Raw genomic sequence first — 21,199 nt, 5'->3', positions numbered from 1 at the left:
TTTTGAATTTTTAGTAGATACAGGGTTTCACCATGTTGGCCCGGCTGGTGCCTAGTAGTATTTTATTAATGTTAAATTTCATTAATTTTTTTTCTTTGTGAGACGGAGTCTCGCTCTGTCGCCCAGGCTGGAGTGCAGTGGCGCAATCGCTGCTCACTGCAAGCTCCACCTCCTGGGTTCACGCTATCCTCTTGCCTCAGCCTCCCGAGTAGTTGGGACTACAGGCGTCCGCCACCACGCCTGGCTAAGTTTTTGTATTTTTAGTAGAGATGGGGTTTCACCGTGTTAGCCAGGATAGTCTTGATCTCCTGATCTCATGATCTGCCCGCCTTGGCCTCCCAAAGTGCTGGGATTACAGGCATGAGCCACCGTGCCTGGCCTCATTAGTTTTTATTTATGTTAAATTTCTCAATCATAATAATACTATTATGTTCCTTATTCTTAGGAGATAAACACAAAAGTATTTAAGGATAAAATCTCTCATCTGCAGTTAATTCTCAAATGGTTCAGTAAATGAAAAACGTATTTTAAATATACAGGTATTCAACAAGTATGTATATTTATATGTGTATATATAGTTAGGAGAAACAGTAAATACTGCAAAAAGTTAAGTGGTAAAGGTAGGCAAAGAATTTATGGTTGCTTATTGTTCTATTTTTGTAATTTTTCTGTAGGTTTGAAATTTTTAAAATAAAATATTGGAGAAAAAAAGTAATAGTCTCAACTTAGGTAGGAAAGCTTAATGGGATATGAAATCTCCCTGAGCTTTGGGTGACCACCTGCTATATCGGAAGTGCATGGTCAGTTGGGCCAGGACTGTAAGTGGTAGGGTAGTTTGGAGGCAAGGCTATAGGAAAGGGAGAGGGCCAGTAAGCACCCAGATAACAGAGGTGGTACCTATGGATGTCTAGTAGAAGCGTGTAGCCAGGCAGAAGGGCAGGAGTCATAAATACCAGATCCAAAGGGCAAAGCAAAAGACAGCTCTTGTACAGATTGAACTCTTTGGCAGAGGTTTGGGTAACTAATCAGAAAAACACAGGAAATGATAAGATCAGAGGTGGGGCAAAGGGTCAGTAAGGCAGGCAAGCAGGCAGGAAGGTAGGCAGACAGGCAGGCAGGCAGAAAGGATACACTAAGAAGCACAGAGGAATTAGAAGTTTAGGCAAGGCTCTGGCTTGTCTGGGCATAGTTAAAGGCTAATTTCAGGGAAGCAAATAGAAACTAGAGTGAGAGCAGACAAGTTGCGGAGCACCCATGATGAGAAACAGCTTAAGAGCAGAGGAGGACACAAAAAGTGGGCTCAATCTGTCTGAAAATGGGGAAGGGAGAGGTAGCAGCCAATGGTAGAATGTGATACCTTGGTCTTTGTTTCTCTTAGCTGGTGAGGCAAGAAGAGTCTGGCTTAAGTTTGCTTCCTCTTATCTAGTGGCTGAATCAGAGAGATGTAAATTGGGGCAGAATTCCCAGGAAAGGTCATGCCCCAGTCCCAAACCACTTTTGGGACTGCAGGCCCATGAGGTACATCCCTACCAGTCTCTGAATGCTGCTACCAGTGTATTTCTCTCACTTCTTAATGATGGCATTCCATTTAAGAATTCGGAGTTCCCATTTCTTAGAGAAATCTCTTTTTAAACTAGCAGCTACACTAATGGATATGCTACCCCCATTCATGCATCCCTTCTTTCAGAATCCCAGGTAGGCCTAATTTTCACATCTGAAATGTAGATCAGAGTTCCTGAATGCCTAACTGGAGGTATTTAACAACTTGCCTTTGTCTGTACCAGCTCTACCATGCCCAGTCCAGACTCCCAGTGCAGCATTCTAACTGCAAGTCAAAATGCCTTTTTCTATTCTCAGAGACTCTGGTACTGAAAGAAAGCAATCTAGCATGGGTTAGGTGAGGAGAAGTTCCCTCCACAGAAAAGGATCAGCCAGGGGATCACAGAAATGGCTGCAGGGATCAGGTGGTCTGGCCCCCACAAAGAGTATTTAAAATTCAGGTATCTTTTTGATCTGCTTGCAAGTCACATAAGCAATACGGATTTGGGTACAGAAGAATCTATGAGGGAAAGGGGGAAGGGGAATGGGGGAACAGTCACTTCCCTGGGCACATTCTCTAGAAGCAGTGCTTTTATCGGAGGTGATTCTGTTAAGACTGTGATGAAAAGACAGCAGGGAAGGCAGTGTGGAAACAAGACTTGTTTGTGTAGAGGCAGGTCGGAAAAGACACCTTTCAGAATTGTGCCCTCCCATCAACAGACAGCACAGCGCCCACACTGACAGCACCCCTCTCTATTTCTCTGCTCAGGACACAATCTGCAGGGCTTTTTTAAGGGCCTTTCCTCCCTCTCAGTAATGACCTACCTTGCTATGTTTAAGGCTGAGCTTTTCTTCCCTCCCTTCTTCTGTGTCCTGGGTTCCAGATGAGAGATGAGAGTTCCATTGAATCTTTAATCTCTCTCGGAAGTACTTAGTCACTGATCTGGCCACGTGGCATCTGCTTTCCCATTGTGGGTCTGGTATGTTAACTAAGAAAGTTATTTTCCAGCCGAGTTAGAAATAGCAGGAACTTGAATTGACTTGCTAGACTGGCAGTGCTGGAAGTTAGGGCCATGTGCCAAAGGAAAGAATAGATGGCCAATCACCAAGGAGCACATTTCTCAATCTGTAGCCTTAGACTAAACCTTCCTGCTGGCAAGGGAGATCTGTGTTAGGCCTTTGCTGCCAGGTTCACACTAGGAGACATTCTGTGACTTCTCGGTGGCTCCACATGCAGTCTGAAACTCAGAAGGGGAATTGCAAACCACCTTTTATCTAGGGATAAGGATCTAGAGGAAATAGGAGTAATACTAGAGACAGAAAACAAGATCCTGAAGAAAAAGTAGATGAGAGGAGGCTGAAAAGTCTCAAATATGGCAAAGGTAAGGGAGAGAAAAGCAGACCTCTGGATAGTAGGTGCCAGGCCAGTAGTTCTGAAGGCCTGGGCCCCTGCAGGTGCTGCTGCTAGCCCTGTCCCCCACTCTCAGCCCAGGCCCCATCCCAGCTCCTACCTGGTAGGTACCTGTCGTGGCTGTGGCTGTACTCTGTGGCAGTGAGTGACAAGTGAGTCTGTGTAAAGGGCTGGTTGCCAAACAGATTGTCACTACGAAGGTTGTGGCAGAGTTTCTCCAGGAAGCGGAGGACGTAGGTGATGCTGTTGACTGCTGGGAGGTTGAGGGTATGCTGTTCCCGGTCAAACACGGCTGTGGAGTGAGTAAACAGGGCCAAGCATGTCAGCCTGGCAGTGGAGTACAGCACTGGGCAGGAGTAGTACAGCCCACTGCTTGTCTCAGGCTTACCTGGTTACACAAAGGGAACCAGTGCCCCACATTTCCTCCCTCCCTCCCTTTAACTCCCTCCCTCGAGGGCTTTGATTTTTGTCTCCAACTGTAAAGGGCTTGCAAATATGGGAGTGGCCAGGCCAGGTCTGTTGCACCCTGGGCTCTGGAATGATTTTTTTCAACCTGTGAAAACAACTATGAACATAATTCTGTCTGCTCCATCACTTGGCTGGACCTCCCCCAGGAAATCGGCTCATTTAGGGTGCTATTTTCACAAGAACTGCCTAAGAACAGAGAAGCTAGGCAGAACAGTAGAATATAGCCATAGCCAGCAATGGTATGGGTACACAATTTCCGATCTATATAAGGGCACTAGAATTTTGGCAACATTTGGAACTGTTTCATGCTTGGTGTTAGTTTACTTTCTATCATCTTTTCTGTAAAATATATCAGCATAATCCTTACAAAGCAAAGACCTGTGTATTTGTCCCTGAGGGCAGCAAGGACTTGGGGATTTGGGGAGATAGGTCATTCTCAAGAACCAATTTTGAGGCAGAAGAACCCTAGAGGGGGTATAGGTGAGAGCAGCTAAAGAGAAGCAGTTAGGCTAGGTTCCTACAGACCACTACACAGAAACAAAGAAGAGACCAGGGAGTAGCCTGGGCCTCAGAAGGGATATAAGGCTTAATTTCCCAGGCACTTCCCAGTCTTCTTTTTTTTTTTTTTTTGAGATGGAGTCTTGCTCTGTCACCCAGGCTGGAGTGCAGTGGCACGATCTTGGCTCACTGCAACCTCCGCCTCCCAGGTTCAAGTGATTCTCTTACCTCAGCCTCCCGAGGATCTGGGACTACAGGGGTGCACCACCATGCCTGGCTAATGTTTTCTATTTTTTTTTAGTAGAGACGGGGTTTTGCCATGTTAGCCAGGCTGGTCTTGAACTCCTGACCTTAGGTGATCCGCCCGCCTCAGCCTCCCAAAGTGCTGGGATTACAGGTGTGAGCCATTGCACCTGGCCAGTTCCGTCTTCTATAATAATTCCCTGCCTGTCTGCTCCATCTTCCTCACAGTCAATTAATCCCTAGTCTGGGTTCCCACACCACTGTGTACACATATCCCTATTATAGCACTTCTCACAGTTAGCTATAGCACTTCTCACATACATTCTTCTTTTTCACTGGTATGGAGCCTAAGCTGTCATCTTCTATTCTCCCCTTCTCCTGGCCAGTGTCTGACAATCACCTGACACATAGTAAGGGTTCAATAAATGTTTGCTAAAATAATACAGTCTGGTTATTGATGGGGTCTTCCATGCCAGCTGGGTTTCCTGAAGCTGGTTATTACAACCTGCTAGGGAGGAGGAGCAGGGGATTATGGAATAGCATCAGTTAAGACTGAAAGGCTCTAGGTCAAGTCTTTAGGTTTAGTGGCTAAATAGGATTTTGGATTTAGGAAAACTGAAACAGAATCAGGGCACAGTAGAAAAAGTAAGTATTCTGTGAGAGCAAAATATACTGTGCCACTGAATCAAACTCTCATAGCAGTAAAGAAAAAGGAAATGACTTTTCCCAACCACCCCGGGATTTAATTCTCTTCTACTGGGCCTGGTTTAGGACCAGGAAGCTAAGGAGTCAAAGGAATGAGAGAGGAGTTCATTGGTTCCTGAAACCAGGTGGGAGGCTGTGATAGTCTGGAGAAACCCCTCTGCTGCCACAACATAGCCCCCTCTGGATTCTTTCTCCTATACTTTCTGTATGGAAAGGCCAATCAGGTAGATGGGGGGAATCGGTTTAGAGGCTCAGTGAAGCAGAATCTGTGGGTATTCTCTTTGGCAGAGGTATGCATAAGGCTCAGAGGGGCTCTTGGAGGGTTGGAGATAAGGAATGGAATACCTTCACATTTTTCCAGAGCCTACAGGTATGAAGTGGGAACCAGGATGCCTTACAAGAAATCAACCAGTTGAGAAAGTGGGTCCTTCTGGCTGGGAGGCAGTATGAGCCAAACAGTGCTTACCTGAGATAACCTCACCACCATGGCCTTGCTTGAGGAAGCTGAAGACGGTTTTCTGGTGATAAGCACAGTCGATACAGGCCTGGACAGCCTGCTGCAACACCACAGACGCACGGGCTGGTCCAAAATGGTCAGGGAGTTGCTGGACCTTCTTCTTATCTAAGTGGGGGCCTGTGCTGCCATTCTTGTTCAAGTAGATACAAACTATGGGAGACAAAGAATCAAAGAAGCTTCAAGAGTCTCTGGGATAGAGAAGTCAGAGAACGGTATCCTATTCCATCTTTTATACCTTGGCCTCTGGTTCCTAACAGAATTCCTAGCAGCTAAGCTGGTGAAATGCTGTGGGAGGTAGAGGTGGAGGGTCAAGAAAAGGCTGTGCCCAGCTACTGCCAACCCAAACTGCATGATCAAAGTCTGTGGGAAGACTGGAAGAGTGGCCCAGACCAAAGGCCAAGACACAGAGTTTGCACTTTGTCTTCTGTGCACTGAAAAGAAAATCTAAAACAATTCCCCACTTGTACTACTTCAATTTTTTTGTACTTGGTTGCCTCACATATTCTTTGTACCTCTTACCATATACGTGTAAGGAGCTGTGGGGCAATGGCAATATTAGCAAGGGCATGTGTGTGTGTGTGTGTGTGTGTGTGTGTGTGTGTGTGTGTGAGTGCATGTGTGTATGTATGTCATTGGATTTAGAATAGTTGCACCATTGATCATTTGCCTTGCTTTCTGTTTGGGGCCTTAAAGTCCCTTTGTTGTCTTCTACATCTACATTCATGCCCAAAGAATATAGTAAAAATTAAAAACAAAAAATTGGATTAAAAAAATAAGTTGGGCTGGGCGTGGTGGCTCACGCCCGTAATCCCAGCACTTTGGGAGGCTGAGGCAGGTGGATCATGAGGTCAGGAGTTCGAGACCAGCCTGGCCAAGATGGTAAAACCCCATCTCTACTAAAAATTAAAAAAAAAAAAAGCTGGGCGTGGTGGCGGGCGCCTGTAATCCCAGCTACTTGGGAGGCTGAGGCAGGAGATCACTTGAACCTGGAAGGCGGAGCTTGCAGTGAGCCGAGATCGCACCACTACAGCCTGGGCAACAGGTAAGACTCGGTCTCAAAAAAAAGAAAAAAGAAAAAAAAAAAAAACGTTGGGCGCAGTGGCTCACGTCTGTAATCACAGCACTTTGTGAGGCTGAGGCGGGAGGATCACTTAAAGCCAGGAGTTTGAGACCAGCCTGGGCAACACGGTGAGAACACATCTCTACAAAAAATTTACTAGGTGGCATGTGCCTGTGGTCCCAGCTACTTGGGAGGCTGAGGTGGGAGAACTGCTTGGGCCCAGGAGTTAAAGGCTGCAGTGAGCTGTAATCATGCCACTGCACTCCAGCCTGGATGACAGAGTGAGACCCTCTAGAAAAAAAAAAAGTGAAAAGAGCCTGAGGGCCGCAAGACAGCTAAGCACTCTCCTAGCTACTGGCCTCCACCTGGCACTGCAGTGGGGAAGGGATGCAGTGGGTATGGGAGACTAAGGCCATCCTAACAGAGTTGTCTCCGGAGTTGTTTTCTCCTCAGGACCCACAGCAACCTGGTCAAGAATGACATTTTCTCCCCCATCTGCTTTCCAGTTTCCCATTTGAGTAGTGAGTACTCTTCTTTCTTGTGTGGTTGTGGCTCACTAGCTGGAGAGGTAGAAGGGCAAAAGTCTCTTTGCTATTAAAGGTAGAAAAGGTAAGAGCAGTAGCTGTGTGGCCTGTGGATGGACTGTTGTTCTCTTTGGGTCTCAGGTTCACCACCTGAAAAATGAAGTGACTGAGCCAGATGCTCTCTGAGGATTCTCCACCTTCATAATTCTAATTTAAGGAGAACCAACATGGACAGAAGAAATGGAAAACAGAAAGTAGGGAGGTGGTATGTGGGAAGTGACAGGAGAAACATAAAAACAAAAAAGAAGAAAAGGGTAAACAAGATGAATTGAACAAATATATTTAACTATGTTCTCTCCAAAAACTCACTAAAATGAGCCAGATAAGAGAGGAGATGACAATAAAATTTAGGAAGGTGGAAAGCAGACTGGAAAGGTAGTGACTGACTCAACAGACCCAACAAAGCTGCATACCTTAAAGCAGCAGTGGGGAGTGATGAGAACCACGCTCTCATAATTTGCAAAAGGCCTAAGAATTGGCAGAGTTGGTGCCTTTGGAGGTGAGTGTGAGGTAGATCTAATAAAATAAGGATTAACTGAAGTCTTTTAAGAAACAGAATTTTCACATCTAGTAATGTGACTCTTTTACTGAAATAACAAAATGCAGGAACCCAGAGAGATAAGAAGAGTAATAAACAAAAACAGGTGTCTACAAAAAGACACCTATAAGAATGTTCATAATAGTTTATTCATAATAACCCCAAACTAGAACCAACCCAAATATCCACCGAAAAGAGAAGATATACAAATTGTGATACAGTCATATGCCACATAATGACATTTTGGTCAATGGCAGACTGCATATATGACAGTGGTCTCATAGGAGCTGAAAAATTCCTATCACCTAGTGACCTTGTAGCCAATGTAAAGTCATAGCATAATGCATTTCTCATGTGTCTGTGAGGAAGCTGGTGTAAACAAACCTACTGCACTGCCAGGCATATAAAAAAGTATAGCATATAGGATTATGTAGAGTACATAATACTTGGTAACATAATAAATGACTATGTTACTGATTTGTGTATTTAGTATACTTCTTATCATTATTGTAGAGTGTACTCCTACTTATTAAAAAAGTTAAGTGTAAAACACCCTCAGGCAGGTCCTTCAGGAGGTATTCCAGGAGAAAGCATTGTTATCACAGGATGACAGGTCCATGCATGTTATTGTCCCTGAAGACCTTCCAGTGGGACAAGATACAGAGATAGGAAACAGTGACACTGATGATCCTGATCTTGTGTAGGCCTAGGCCAATGTGTGTGTATGTCTTGGGTTTTAACAAAAAAGTTTAAAAAGTAAAAAAATAAAATAAATCTAAAAGTTTTTTAAATAGAAAAAAACTTATAAAATAAAATATTTTGTACAGCTGTAAAGTATGTATGTATTTTAAGCTAAGTGTTATTAAAAGTCAAAAAGTTAAAAAGTTTATAATGTAAAAAAGTTACAGTACGTGAAGGTTAATTTATTATTGAAGAAAATTAAAAAAATTTAGTATAGCCAAAGTGTACAGTGTTTATAAAGTCTACAGTAGTGTACAGTAATGTCCTAGGCCTTCACATTCACTCACCACTCATTTACCACTCACTCAGAGCAACTTCTAGTATTGCAAGCTCCATTCATGGTAAGTACCCTGTATAGGTGTACCATTCAAAAAATCTTTTAAACCATAATTTTACTGTATCCTTTTTATCTTTATGCATGTGTAGATACACAAATACTTACCATTGTACTGCAACTGCCTATAGCACAGTAACATACTGTACAGGTTTGTAGCCTAGGAGCAATAGGCTATACCATCTAGGTTTGAGTAAGCATACTATGACAGGGGTCCCCAACCCCCAGGCTGAAGACCAATACAGGGGTCCACAGCCTGTTAGGAAAGGGGCTGCACAGCAGGAGTTGAGCAGCAGGTGAGTGAGCACTACTACCTCCTGTCAGATCAGCAGTGCATTAAATCCTCATAGGAGCATGAACCTTATTGTAAACTGCGCATGTGAGGGATCTAGGTTGTGTGCTCCTTATGAGAATCTAATTAATGGCTGATGATATGAGATGGAACAATTTCATCCTGAAACTATCCCCCCTGCCCCTGGTTCATGGTCCATGTCTTCCACACAACCAGTCCCTGGTGCCAAAAAGGTTGAAGATCGATGCACTATGATGTTCACAAAATGAGGATACTGGCTAATGATGCATTTCTCTGATCATATCCCCGTGATTAAGCAATATGTGAGTGTATATTCATTTAATGGAATATTGCTTGGCAGTAAAAAAGAAGGAACTACTGATAGGCACAAGAACATGGGTGCTTTTTAAAACATTGAGTGAAATAAACCAGATACAAAAGAGTACATATAGTATGATTCATTTATACTAAGTTCAAGAATAGGGAAGTCTGATCTATGGTGATAAAAATCAGAATAAAGGTGGAAGTGGAGACCAACTGTAAGGAGGCATGAGGGAACTTCAGGTGTGGCAGAAATGTCTTCCATCTTGCTTGGAGTTGTAGTTACATGGGTGCTTAAAACTCATTAAAGTGTACTTTTTTTTTTTTTCCTTGAGATGGAGTCTCTCTCTGTCGCTCAGGCTGGAGTGCAGTAGTGCGATCTTGGCTTACTGCAACCTCTGCCTTGCGGGTTTAAGCGATTCTCCTGCCTCAGCCTCCTGAGTAGCTGAGATTACAGGCATGCACCATCATGCGAGGCTAATTTTTGTATTTTTAGTAGAGATGGGGTTTCACCATGTGGGTCGGGCTGCTCTCGAACTCCTGACCTCGTGATCTGCTTGCCTTGGCCTCCCAAAGTGCTGGGATTACAGGCGTGAGCCAACGTGCCCAGCCAAATTGTACGCTTAAGATCTGTACATTTCACTAAATGTAGAAACTTTACCTCAGTTAAAATACACAAAAAGGAAGTAATATAACTAGTCTGGTGATGATTTTAAAAAATTCTACATGGATTAAATAACGAAATATAAAAGGCAAAACTATAAAGCCTTTAGACTATGCGGAAACAACACTGTACCAGTTTCTGGGCCCAAGGATTAAGAAACTGACAACTTCTACTTCCTGTTTCTTGGGACATTTGCTTTGAGACCCCAACTAACATGTGTGAGGAAGCAAAGCCACCCTGTAGGGAGGTCCATTTGGAGATAAACCAACAGCCAGAACCAGCTGGTTGGCCATGTGGTGAAAGTGGATCCTTCAGCCCTAGTCAAGCCACTCCAGCTGATGCTGCATGCAACAGAGACAAACTGTCTCTACCCAGGCCTGCCCACATTGTTGTTTTAAATCATGAAATTTTGTGGTGGTTTGTTACATGGCAAAAGATTATTGGGATAGATTCTGGTACCAGAAATAGGGTGCTGCAGTAACAGAAGTCTGACACACATGGCATTGGCTCTGGACCTGGGCAGCAGAAAGAAGCATAAAGGACCATAGAGAGTGTCAGCGAAAACGGAAGGAGCCTCGAGGAGAGTTTTAATGGAAGCCTAAAGGGTCTCAATGAGGCTGTCAGTGAAGGTTTAAGGGAAAGTGAAGAAAATCTTATTGGGAGATCGATGAAAGGGGAAGTGTTGAAAGTCTGACAAGATTGTTGCCTACAGTAACATGGAAATAAGAAATATATCTGATGAACTCAAGGAAATAGCTAAGGAGATTTCCAGACAAAGTAATGAAAGTATCACCTGGCTTCTCCCTGCTTATGATAAAATGCAAGACAAGAGATGAGCTTCAAAACATGTACACACACCCCTCCACATACCCCCAGGACTTGCAGAATTTACAAATAAAATTTCTTCTTATTTTCAGTCTCTCTATAAGGCAAAAAACTATAAATTATGAAAGGGTTTTTACTCTAGAAAAGGACAGTAAAATTCTTTAAGATATAAGAAAGATGTAAGACTGTTCAGACTTTCAGGCCTAAAAGGTTCTCTAAGAATCTTAAGGGCAAGCCTCATGGGTTTTTAAGAATCTTGAGTATTGTCCTACAGCAGCTGAATAGGAAGCCCAAAGTAGAGAAGGGCTTTTCATTAAAAGACTTGTAGTTGTGGCTTTTGTCTAATGAAGTGAACTCTGATAGTGCAAAGAAAACCCCTCAAATTTCTTTTGTTTTAGAGACCGGGTCTTGCTCTGTCATCCAGGCTGGAGTACAGTGGCAAGCATGATCATAGCTCACTGCCACCTTGGCCTCCAGGGCTCAATCAGTCCTCCCACCTCAGCCTCCTGAGTAGCTGGTACCACAGGTGTGCATCATCATGCCCAACTAATTTTTACTTTGTTGTAGAGAAGGGTTCTCACTATGTTGCCCACGCTGGTCTTGAACACATGGGCTCAAGGAATCCTCCCACCTTGGCCTCCCAAAGTGGTGGCATTATGGGTGTGAGCCACTATGCCTAGCTGAAAAACCTCTCACATTTCTGAGAGAATCATTCTGGCAGAAGCATTGACAGCTTGGACTAAGAGCAAGAAAGATGGTACAAAATGGAAAAAATCATTTGGATGCCCAACCTTATATAGGCAGGAAGAAAACTAAAAAGGCAATCTCAGTTTTCTTATGAAAAAGAAAAGATGATTCAGAGGATAAAACCCAAGACACATGGAAAACAACTCCCAGAAAGTCACACTGGACCTAATTAAGGAGTTGGCCAACATGTGCCCAGTTGGATTTCAGAATTTCTTTTTTCCTTTTTTTTTTTTTGAGACGGAGTCTCACTGTCGCCCAGGCTGGAGTGCAGCAGTGCGATTTCAGTTCACTGCAAGCTCCGCCTCCCGGGTTCACGCCATTCTCCTGCCTCAGCCTCCCGAGTACTGGGGACTACTCAGGAGTAGTCCTGCCACCACTCCCGGCTAACTTTTTGTATTTTTAGTAGAGATGGGGTTTCACCGTTTTAGCCAGACCTCATGATCTGCCTGCCTCGGCCTCCCAAAGTGCTCCAATTACAGGTGTGAGTCACCGTACCTGGCCCCAGAATTTCCATAGATCAGTGACTGCTGCATGTCTTCAGGTTTCCTCCCTTTTGAAAATAAAGTATCCATAAAAGTTACCTCGTGTCTGTTGCACCACTGTGTGTTAGGTAGGTAGTGAGCAGACAACTTTTTTCTTTAGTTCACAGGTCGTCAGGACAAGAAGAACCACACTGAAGGAGGTATCCTTGACAAACCACACCTAAGAGGCCTCGTGTACTGGGACCTGATTTAGATGATGAGATCCTAGACCTTCAGCCTACTGGTGTAAAATAATGAGACTTCTGATGGGGAATCTTGTGAGGGCAAGAATAAATTCTGCAAGTGGGAAAAATGTTAATAATCCATGTCCAGAGAATAGAGAGGTAGTTTTAAAATACGGCCCATAATTATTTGACCCTCTTCCTATTGAGAGGTGCGGTCTATTCCTCTTCCCTTGAATCTAGGCTCTGGGACGGACTGATCAATAGAATATGGTGGCAATGATGCTATGCTAAGTTTGAGGCTCAGGCCCTAAGAAAATGGTAGCTTCCACTCCCTATCTCTTGAGAAACTTGCTCTAGGAACCCAGCCACCATAGTATGGCAAAGCCCAAGCTATCCTTTGGTGAGAGCCAACAGGCAGCACGAGTTTTGCTAGTTATGTGAATGGAATTATAAGCCCCAATTGAGCCACCCCAACTGATGCCATGTGGCGCAGATATGAGTTGTATTCATTTTAATATAGAATATATTGATCTTTTCCTTTATAGTTTATGCTTATTGTCTTATTTTAAAAATCCTTCCCAATCTTGAGGTCATAAGGATATTTGTGTATACTGTCATTTTTTTTTTTACTAGATCCACTAAATCAGAATTTATTTTTCTGATTTAATTGGAGGTTATTAAAAAAATTCAGAGAAGGGTCTGGCACATAAGGAGTCTGGAAGTTGCCACTCCATCCTAACAACTAGTAAAAAGCTGAGTAAGCTGAAAAGTCAACAATCCTTAGATCTGTCAGAGAAGTAAGATCTCAGGGCAAACTATTAGCCCCCAAATCTGAAGAGACAGGTGAATAAGCCGAAGTCTCTGGAACCAGTGCTAGGGTAGGAAAACCTAAACTGTACTTGATGACTTGTCAGAGGCTCAGTGTGAAGAAGTTTGAGGTTAAAACTCCAGGGAGTCCCAGTCATTGGGGAGGAGGGGGAAACTTTTGTGAGTTTTGCCTCCAGGAGCTCAACCAGATTCTCACAGTAAATATAAGAGAAAAATACCCTCATGCTTCTGGCAGGGAGAGGGGAAAAGGAACCATTTTGAAATATACTAGAGCACTCTGTTCTCAACAAGGTCTTCCCTCAGGAGAAACTATTTTACCACAGCCTAAACTATTAGGGATTTTTCAGAGCTTAACTGATCTGGAAGAAGAGAAATAATCAACTCCAGCCAACGCTAGCCTTCCATTCGGAAGTAGAGAAATACTGCACTCCAGGAGATTCTGTCCAACCCAAAGAAGTGGGGGCGGGGACCAGAAGCACTTGTTAAGTTCACAGCCCAGAGGCAAAGGCTCACTGAAGGACTGAGATTTAGTCATAGGACTGTCGAATGCTTGCCATTTCTCCACATCACTAAAGACCTATTTACCGTGATTTTTTTTTTTTTTTTTTTTATTTTTTTTTGCGCAGGATCTCGCTTGTTGCCCACGCTGGAGTGCAGTGGCATGATCTCAGCTCCTGCACTCACTCCCAAGTTCAAACGTGATTTCCTGTCCAGCTCCCACACCCTGCTGGAATTTTTTTTTTTCGTCTCGCTTCTGTTCGCCCAGGCTGGAGTGAAGTGGCGGTCTCAGTCAGCTTCAAGCTCCCGCCTCGGTTCATTCTCCCTGACTTCAGCCTCCCGAGTAGCTGGGATACAGGCGCCCGCCACACCTCGCCCGGCTAATTTTTTGTATTTTTTAAGTAGAGACGGGGTTTCACCGTGTTCGCGCCAGGATGGGCTCGATCTCCTGACCTCGTGATCCGCCCGTCTCGGCCTCCCAAAGTGCTGGGATTACAGGCTTGAGCCACCGCGCCCGGCCTGGCAATTTTTTTTTTTGTACTTTTAGTAGAGATGAGGTTTTGCCATGTTGCCAGGCTGGCCTCAAACTCCTAAGTGACCCGCCTTGGCCTCCCAAAGTGCTGGGATTGCAGGCATGAGCCACTGCGCCTGGCCCTACCATGGTTCCTTTTACCCAGTACATCATGTCCAGTTATCCTTGAGGTATACTCAAGGACAAAATCACTGAAGAAAAAGCGCACACTCATATGGCAGGGATGCTGGAATTATCAGACTGGGAATTTAAAACAACTATGATTAACATGCTGGGGGCTCTAATGAATAAAGTAGACAGCATGCAAAAACAGATGGGCAATGTAAGCAGAGAGATGGAAATTCCAAGAAAAAATAAAAAAGAAACACCAGAGATCAAAAATAATGTAACAGAAATAAAGAGTGGTCTGGGTACGGTGGCTCACGCCTAGCACTTTGTGGGGGTCAAGGCCAGTGGATTGCTTGAGCCCAAGAGTTCAAGACCGGCCTGGGCAACATGGCAAAACCTCGTCTCTACTAAAATTACAAAAAATTTAGCCAGGTGTGGTGGCGTGCGCCTGTAGTCCCAGCTACTCAGGAGGCTGAGGTGGGAGGATTACCTGAGCCTGGGAAGTTGAGGCTGCAGTGAGCTGTGACTGCACACTGCACTCCAGCCTGAGAGACAAAGGGAGACCCTGTCTCAAAAAAAAGAAAAAAAAAAAAATGAAATGAAGAATGCCTTTCATTGGCCCATTATTAGGTTAGACATGGCTAAGGGAAGAATTGCTGCATTTGAGCATGATAACTGAATGAGTGACTGAAGAAATAGTCTCAATCCATCAAGGTTTATTAAGCCAGCTCCAGAGAATGTCTGGGGAAAATACGAGTCACAGACACATCTGTGGGTGTTCCAAAGAGACTTTCAGGATTTTAGTATTTATACATTTTCTTTCTTGTTTTTGTTTTTATTGAGACAGAGTCTCGCTCTGTCACCCAGAATGGAGTGCAGTGGCACAATCTTGGCTCACTGCAACCTCCGCCTCCCAGGGTCAAGCAATTCTCCTGCTTCAGCCTCCTGAGTTGCTGAGACTACAGGTGCGTGCCACCACGCCTGGCTAATTATTTGCGTATTTAGTAGAGATGGGGTTTCACCGTGTTAGCCAGGATGGTCTCGATCTCCTGACCTCATGATCCGTCCACCTCAGCCTCCCAAAGTGCTGGGATTACAGGCATGAGCCACCATGTTCGGCCTTATTTATACATTTTCTTAAAGGAGGGCAGGTAGGCGGTAAGGGGAATGGTTACATTCTTGTGAGACTTTAGTAAGTGCTTGGCAAATCTACATTTTATACAAGATAAGGTGAATGAAGAGCAAAAACAGAGTAAAGTAAGAATCAATTATGCAGACATCTCTGGGTTGGTGGAGGAATGACTGGTCCCCTTTGTCTTTGTTCTGCACCTGAGAAGATATGATACTGACATTATCAGTGTGGAGTTTAAGAGCTAGACTTAGATTGTAGACCCAAAGTTGCAGCTAGTGTGTCCTTGCTTATGGGAGACCATCAAGGAGTTTACTTGTGAATGATCTGTGCAGGCAGTCCTTCATGGATGCCTGAGGCTTTTACCTTTCCTTTGGGGATCTGGCTAATGCATAATGCTAGTAACAGCTATTCATCTGGAAGATGGTGTTACATGGCTTAGCCCCCAGGTTTACCCTTCCCTGTTGCATAAGTGATACAGACAGGAGACAGGGAAATAGTGGGTAGAAGAAGGCAGATCCCTGGCAAAGGCCCCACCCTCAAGCCTGGAAACCCACAGCACTAAATGGGAACAGGCATTCCTGTTTTTGTGCCCAAATGTTGCCTTTTGGCCTGCCATGCCCCCTTATCCTGTACCCATATAAACCCCAAACCCCAGGATCCATGAGCAGATGAGCAGATGAGCAGAAGAGTGGCAGAATGGCACAGCAGAGAAGGAGGGAAGAGAAGGAGCATCTGAACGTCGAGAAGTATTTGGCTGGGGATAGTCAGAGAGGAGATTGGCTGCTGGACAGCCAAACTCCAGGAAGATCATCTTCCCACTCCATTCCCTTTCCAGCTCCCCATCCATCCTGCTGAGAGCCACCTCCACCACTCAGTAAAACCCCCACATTCACCATTCTTCAAGTCTGTGTGTGACCTGATTCTTCCTGGATGCCAGACAAGAATCTGGGTACCAAGAGGGCACTGAGCTGGTTTACACTTAAGCCATCTGTGGATGGCAGAGCTAAAGCACGGTAGCATGCCCATAGGGGCTTCAGGAGTTATAGGCACCTACCCTTAGACGCTACTGTGGGGCCAGTGCCCCAAAAGTGCTCACCTAGGCTCTTGCACTTGCCCATCTACGTGTTCCCCCTCCTGTAAGGGGTTTGAGTGCACGGCACTGAAAAGACAAGCCACACCCCTATCACATGTCCTACGAGGTAGGTCAGGGAACTCTCTCGTTTCATAAGGAATTTGGGGGGGGTCCAGAGAATTTCTAATTTTCCTTTACAAAGGTATCTCAAGGGCAGCAAACTCCCAAAATTAAAAGCAAAGAGAAAAAAGACTGAAAAAAACCCATAACACAATATTCAAGAACTGTGGGATAATTATAATAGACATAATCTATATATAATGGTGATACTAGAAGGAGAAGAAAAAGAGAAAGGAATTGAAGCAATAATGACTGAGAATTTACCCAAATTAATGCCACACACCAAATCCCAGAGTCAGGAAGCTCAGAGAACACCAGGCAGGAAAAATGCCAAAAAACCCTGACATCTACACCCAGGCATATCATTTTCAAAGTATAAAAAATCAAAGATAAAAAATATTGAAAGAGGCTAGAGGAAAAAAATACTTTACCTATAGAAGGGCAAAGACAAGAATTATATCCAATGTCTCGTAAGAAACCATGCAAGCAAGAAAAGAGTGAAATATTTAAAGTGCTGAGAGGAAAAAAACCCACTGACCTAAAGTTCTGTACCCTTCAAAACTGTTCTTCAAATGTGAGGGAGAAAAAAAAAGACAAAGAAAAATTGAGGGAGTGTGTTGCCGGTAGACCTGCCTTGTAAGAAATGTTAAAAGAGGTTCTTCAGAAAGATGGAAAATGATATAGATCAGAAACTTGGATCTATATAAAGAAAGGAAGAGCATCAAAGAAGAAATAAGTAAAGACAAAATTATAACTTTTTTTTTCTTTTCTTTCTTTTTTTTAGACAGGGTCTCACTCTGTCACCTAGGTTAGAGTGCAGTGGTGCTATCATAGCTCACTGCAGCCTCAATCTCTCAGGCTCAAGTGATCCTCCTGCCTCAGCCTCCTGAGTAGCTTGGGGCTACAGGCATGCACCACTATGCTTAATTTTTTAACTTTTATTTTTAGTAGAGAAGTCTTGCTACATTGTTGGTGACTCCTGAGCTCAAGTGATCAATCCTCCCAACTTGGCCTCCCAAAGTACTGAGATTAAAGGTGTTAGGCACTGTGCCTGGCCTATTTTTCTTAATCTTAATTCATCTGAAACCACCTTTGCAAAAACTGTAATAGTAAGAAAATATGACAGTGAAAGAGATATGATCTAATCAACTCCTATCTTATCTTTAACCTCCAAACTGCCCTTAATCATTCCTGGGCTTGGGGCAAGCTAACTTTGGGAGACATTTAGTTTATAGTTTAAACGATAATAGCCTTTCCCCAAAACTAAACTGTCTTTGTAAAGCTAATGAAAGATCACCAGGTTAGAAGGATGAGAGGAGCTTGAACTCTGCTAAGGTGTAAATGTAAATGATTTTTTTTTTTTTTTTTTTTTTTTGAGAGACGGAGTCTCGCTCTGTCGCCCAGGCTGGAGTGCAGTGGCCGGATCTCAGCTCACTGCAAGCTCTGCCTCCCGGGGTTTCGCCATTCTCCTGCCTGAGGCTGCCGAGTAGCTGGGACTACAGGCGCCCGCCAACTCGCCCGGCTAGTTTTTTGTATTTTTTAGTAGAGACGGGGTTTCACCGTGTTAGCCAGGATGGTCTCCATCTCCTGACCTCGTGATCCGCCCGTCTCGGCCTCCCAAAGTGCTGGGATTACAGGCTTGAGCCACCGCGCCCGGCCTGTAAATGATTATTTTTAAAAAACTAAAAAACAAAACAAAAAAAAAACAAAAACCAAGACCCAAGTTTATGTTATCTACCAGAAACCTACTTTAAAGATAAAGACATACATAGATTAAAAGTAAATGCGTAAAGAAAGATATACCATGCTAACACTAATCAGAAGAAAGCTGTAGTAGCTATATTAACTTCAGACAGAGTAGACTTCAGAGCAAGGAAAATTATCAGGGAAAGACAGGGGTATTGCATAATAAGAGGCCAATTCTCCAAGAAGACATATTATTCCTTAATGTGTGCATACCTAACAACAGAGTGTCAGATATTTGAGGCAAAAACAGACAGACCTGCAAGGAGAAACAGAGAAATCCACTATTATAGTTGGAGACTATAACACCCCCATCAGAAATGGACACATCAAACAGGCATAAAATCCTAAGGACATAATTGAACTCAATAGCCCCTCAATCAAATGAAATATAGTTGGCATCTATTGACTACTTCATCCAGCAACAGCAGGATACATATTCTTTTCAAGCTCACATAGAACATTCAGCAAGATAGATCACATGCTGGACCAAAAAACACACCTGAATATATATTTTTTAATTTTAAAAATTTTCTCATTTTTATTATTATTATTTTTTGAGACAGGGTCTCACTCTTTCACACAAGTTGGAGTACAGTTGTGTGATCTTGGCTCACTGCAACTTCTGTCTCCCAGGTTCAAGGGATCCTCACACTTCAGCCTCCTGAGTAGCTAGGACCACAGGTGCATGCCACCACACCTGGCTAATTGTTTGAATTTTTGGTAGAGACAGGGTTTCACCATGTTGCCCAAGCTGGTCTCAACTCCTGAGCTCAAGTGATCCACTGGCCTCAGCCTCCCAAAGTGCTGGGATTACAGGCGTAAGCCACTGCACCCAGCCTGAACAAATTTTAAAAGAATAATCATATGATGTCTTCTTTCAGAACACAACAGAATGATACATGAAAAAAATCACCAAATAGTTAAGAGATTAAACAATGCACTTCTAAATAACACACAGGTTAAAGAAGAAATAACAAGAGAAATTTAAAAAATATTTGGAAATGGCGAAGCACAGTGGTTCATGCCTGTAATCCTAGCAATTTGGGAGGCAAAGGTGGGTGGATCACTTGAGGTAAGGAGTTCGAATCCAGCCTGACCAACATGTTAAAACCCTGTCTCTACTAAAAATATTTTAAAATTACGCTGGGCACATTGGCTTACGCCTGTAATCCCAGCACTTTGGGAGGCCCAGGAGGGCAGATCACGAGGTCAGGAGTTCGAGACCAGCCTGGCCAACATGGTGAAACCCCATCTCTACTAAAAATACAAAAATTAGCTGGGCATGGTGGCGCATGCCTGTAATCCTAGCTACTTGGGAGGCTGAGGCAGGAGAATTGCTTGAAGATGGGAGGTGGAGGTTGCAGTGAGCCGAGATCAACAGAGAAAAATCAATGAAGTGGGCCAGGCACGGTGGCTCACGCCTGTAATCCCAGCACTTTGGGAGGCTGAGGCGGGTGGATCACGAGGTCAGGAGGTCGAGACCATCCTGGCTAACACAATGAAACCCCGTCTCTCCTAAAAATACAAAAAATTAGCCGGGTGTGGTGGTGCACGTCTGTAGCCCCAGCTACTCACGAGGCTGAGGCAGGAGAATCACTTGAACCTGGGAGGTGGAGGTTGCAGCAAGCCGAGATCGCACCACTGCACTCCAGCCTGTGTGACAGAGTGAGATTCTGTCTATAAATAAAATAAAATAAAATAAAACTCAGTGAAACCAAAAGCTGGTTTGATGAAAAGATAAATAAAATCAATTATACTCTAGCCAGGCTAACTAAACAAACAAACAAACAAAAAACAAAACAAGCAACCAGAGGGATGACACCAATTACTAAATCAGAAATGATAAAGGGGATATCACTATAGATCCTATTGTCATTAAACAGATAATAAAGGAATACTATGAACAACTCTATGTCCACAAATTTGATAACCTACATGAAATGAACTAATTCCTTCAAAGACAGTCTGCCAAAACTCAAACAAGAATAGACAATCTGAATACGTTTATATCTATTAAAAATTTGAATTAATTTAAAAAACCCAAACTTTCCAAAAAAGAAAGTACCACGTCTAGATAGGTTCATTCGTGAATTTTACCAACATTTAAGGAAGAAATTATACCAATTCTTCAAAATCTCGTTTAGAAGTTATTAATAGAAGTAAAAGGAATATTTTCTAACTTATTTTATGAGGCTAGCACTGTTCTCAACAAAATATTATCAAATCAAATTGAACAATATAAAAAAAGAATTATACACTATGACCAAGTGAGATTTATCCAAAGTATGCAAGGCTGACTCAACATTCAAAAATCAATTAATATGATCTATCACATCAACAGGCAAAGTAAGAAAAATCAGATAATCATATCGATAGATGCAGAAAAGGATGTGACAATATCCAACACTCATTCATAATAAAAACGATTGGAAACTAGAAATAGAGGGAAACTTTCTCAATAAATAACATCTACAAAAACCTACAGCTAACATTATACTTAATGGTTAGAAACTAGAGGCTTTCCAGCCAAAATCAGGAACAAGACAAGGACGTCCTCTTACCACTCGTCTTCAACATCATACTGGAAGTCCTAGCTAATGCAGTAAGACAAAAAGTCTAAAAAATAATAGACTGAAAATAATGCAGTTTGGGAAGGATGAAATAAAACTTTGTTCTCAGGTGACATCATTGTCTATGCAGAGAATATGAAATCATTAATAACCAAAAAAAACCTGGAATTAATAAGTGATTATAACAAGAATGCAGGATACAAAGCTATTATATAAAAAGTCAATCACTTTCCTATATAGTGGCAATGAACAAGTGAAATTTAAAATTAAAAAAACACAATACAGGCCAGGCACAATTGCTCACTGTAATCCCAGTGCTTTGTGAGGCTAAAGCAGGAGGATTGTTTGAGGCCAGGAATTCAAGACCAGCCTGGGCAACATAGCCCAGGCTTTTTTTTTT

General features: G+C 43.3%; 1 protein-coding gene across 17 annotated transcripts in view; it reads right to left on the bottom strand.

Moving 5' to 3' along the window:
• Positions 1 to 21,199, bottom strand: part of SCMH1 (Scm polycomb group protein homolog 1) — a 234,045-nt gene that overhangs the window by 16,419 nt on the left and 196,427 nt on the right. For all 17 annotated transcript variants that reach the window (XM_017873241.1, XM_017873244.1, XM_017873245.1 and 14 more), the window contains 2 exons: positions 5,331 to 5,531; positions 3,051 to 3,242 (listed from right to left, as the gene is read on the bottom strand). In XM_017873241.1, coding sequence (XP_017728730.1) covers positions 3,051 to 3,242; positions 5,331 to 5,531 — 393 coding nt within the window. The remainder of the gene's footprint in view (positions 1 to 3,050; positions 3,243 to 5,330; positions 5,532 to 21,199) is intronic.

Source organism: Rhinopithecus bieti, unplaced genomic scaffold, assembly GCF_001698545.2.
Source record: "Rhinopithecus bieti isolate Rb0 unplaced genomic scaffold, ASM169854v2 scaffold_6907, whole genome shotgun sequence".
NCBI classification, from domain to species: Eukaryota; Metazoa; Chordata; class Mammalia; order Primates; family Cercopithecidae; genus Rhinopithecus; species Rhinopithecus bieti.
The sequence above is the reverse complement of the archived record's forward strand: the minus strand, read 5'-3'. Positions and strand labels throughout refer to the sequence as shown.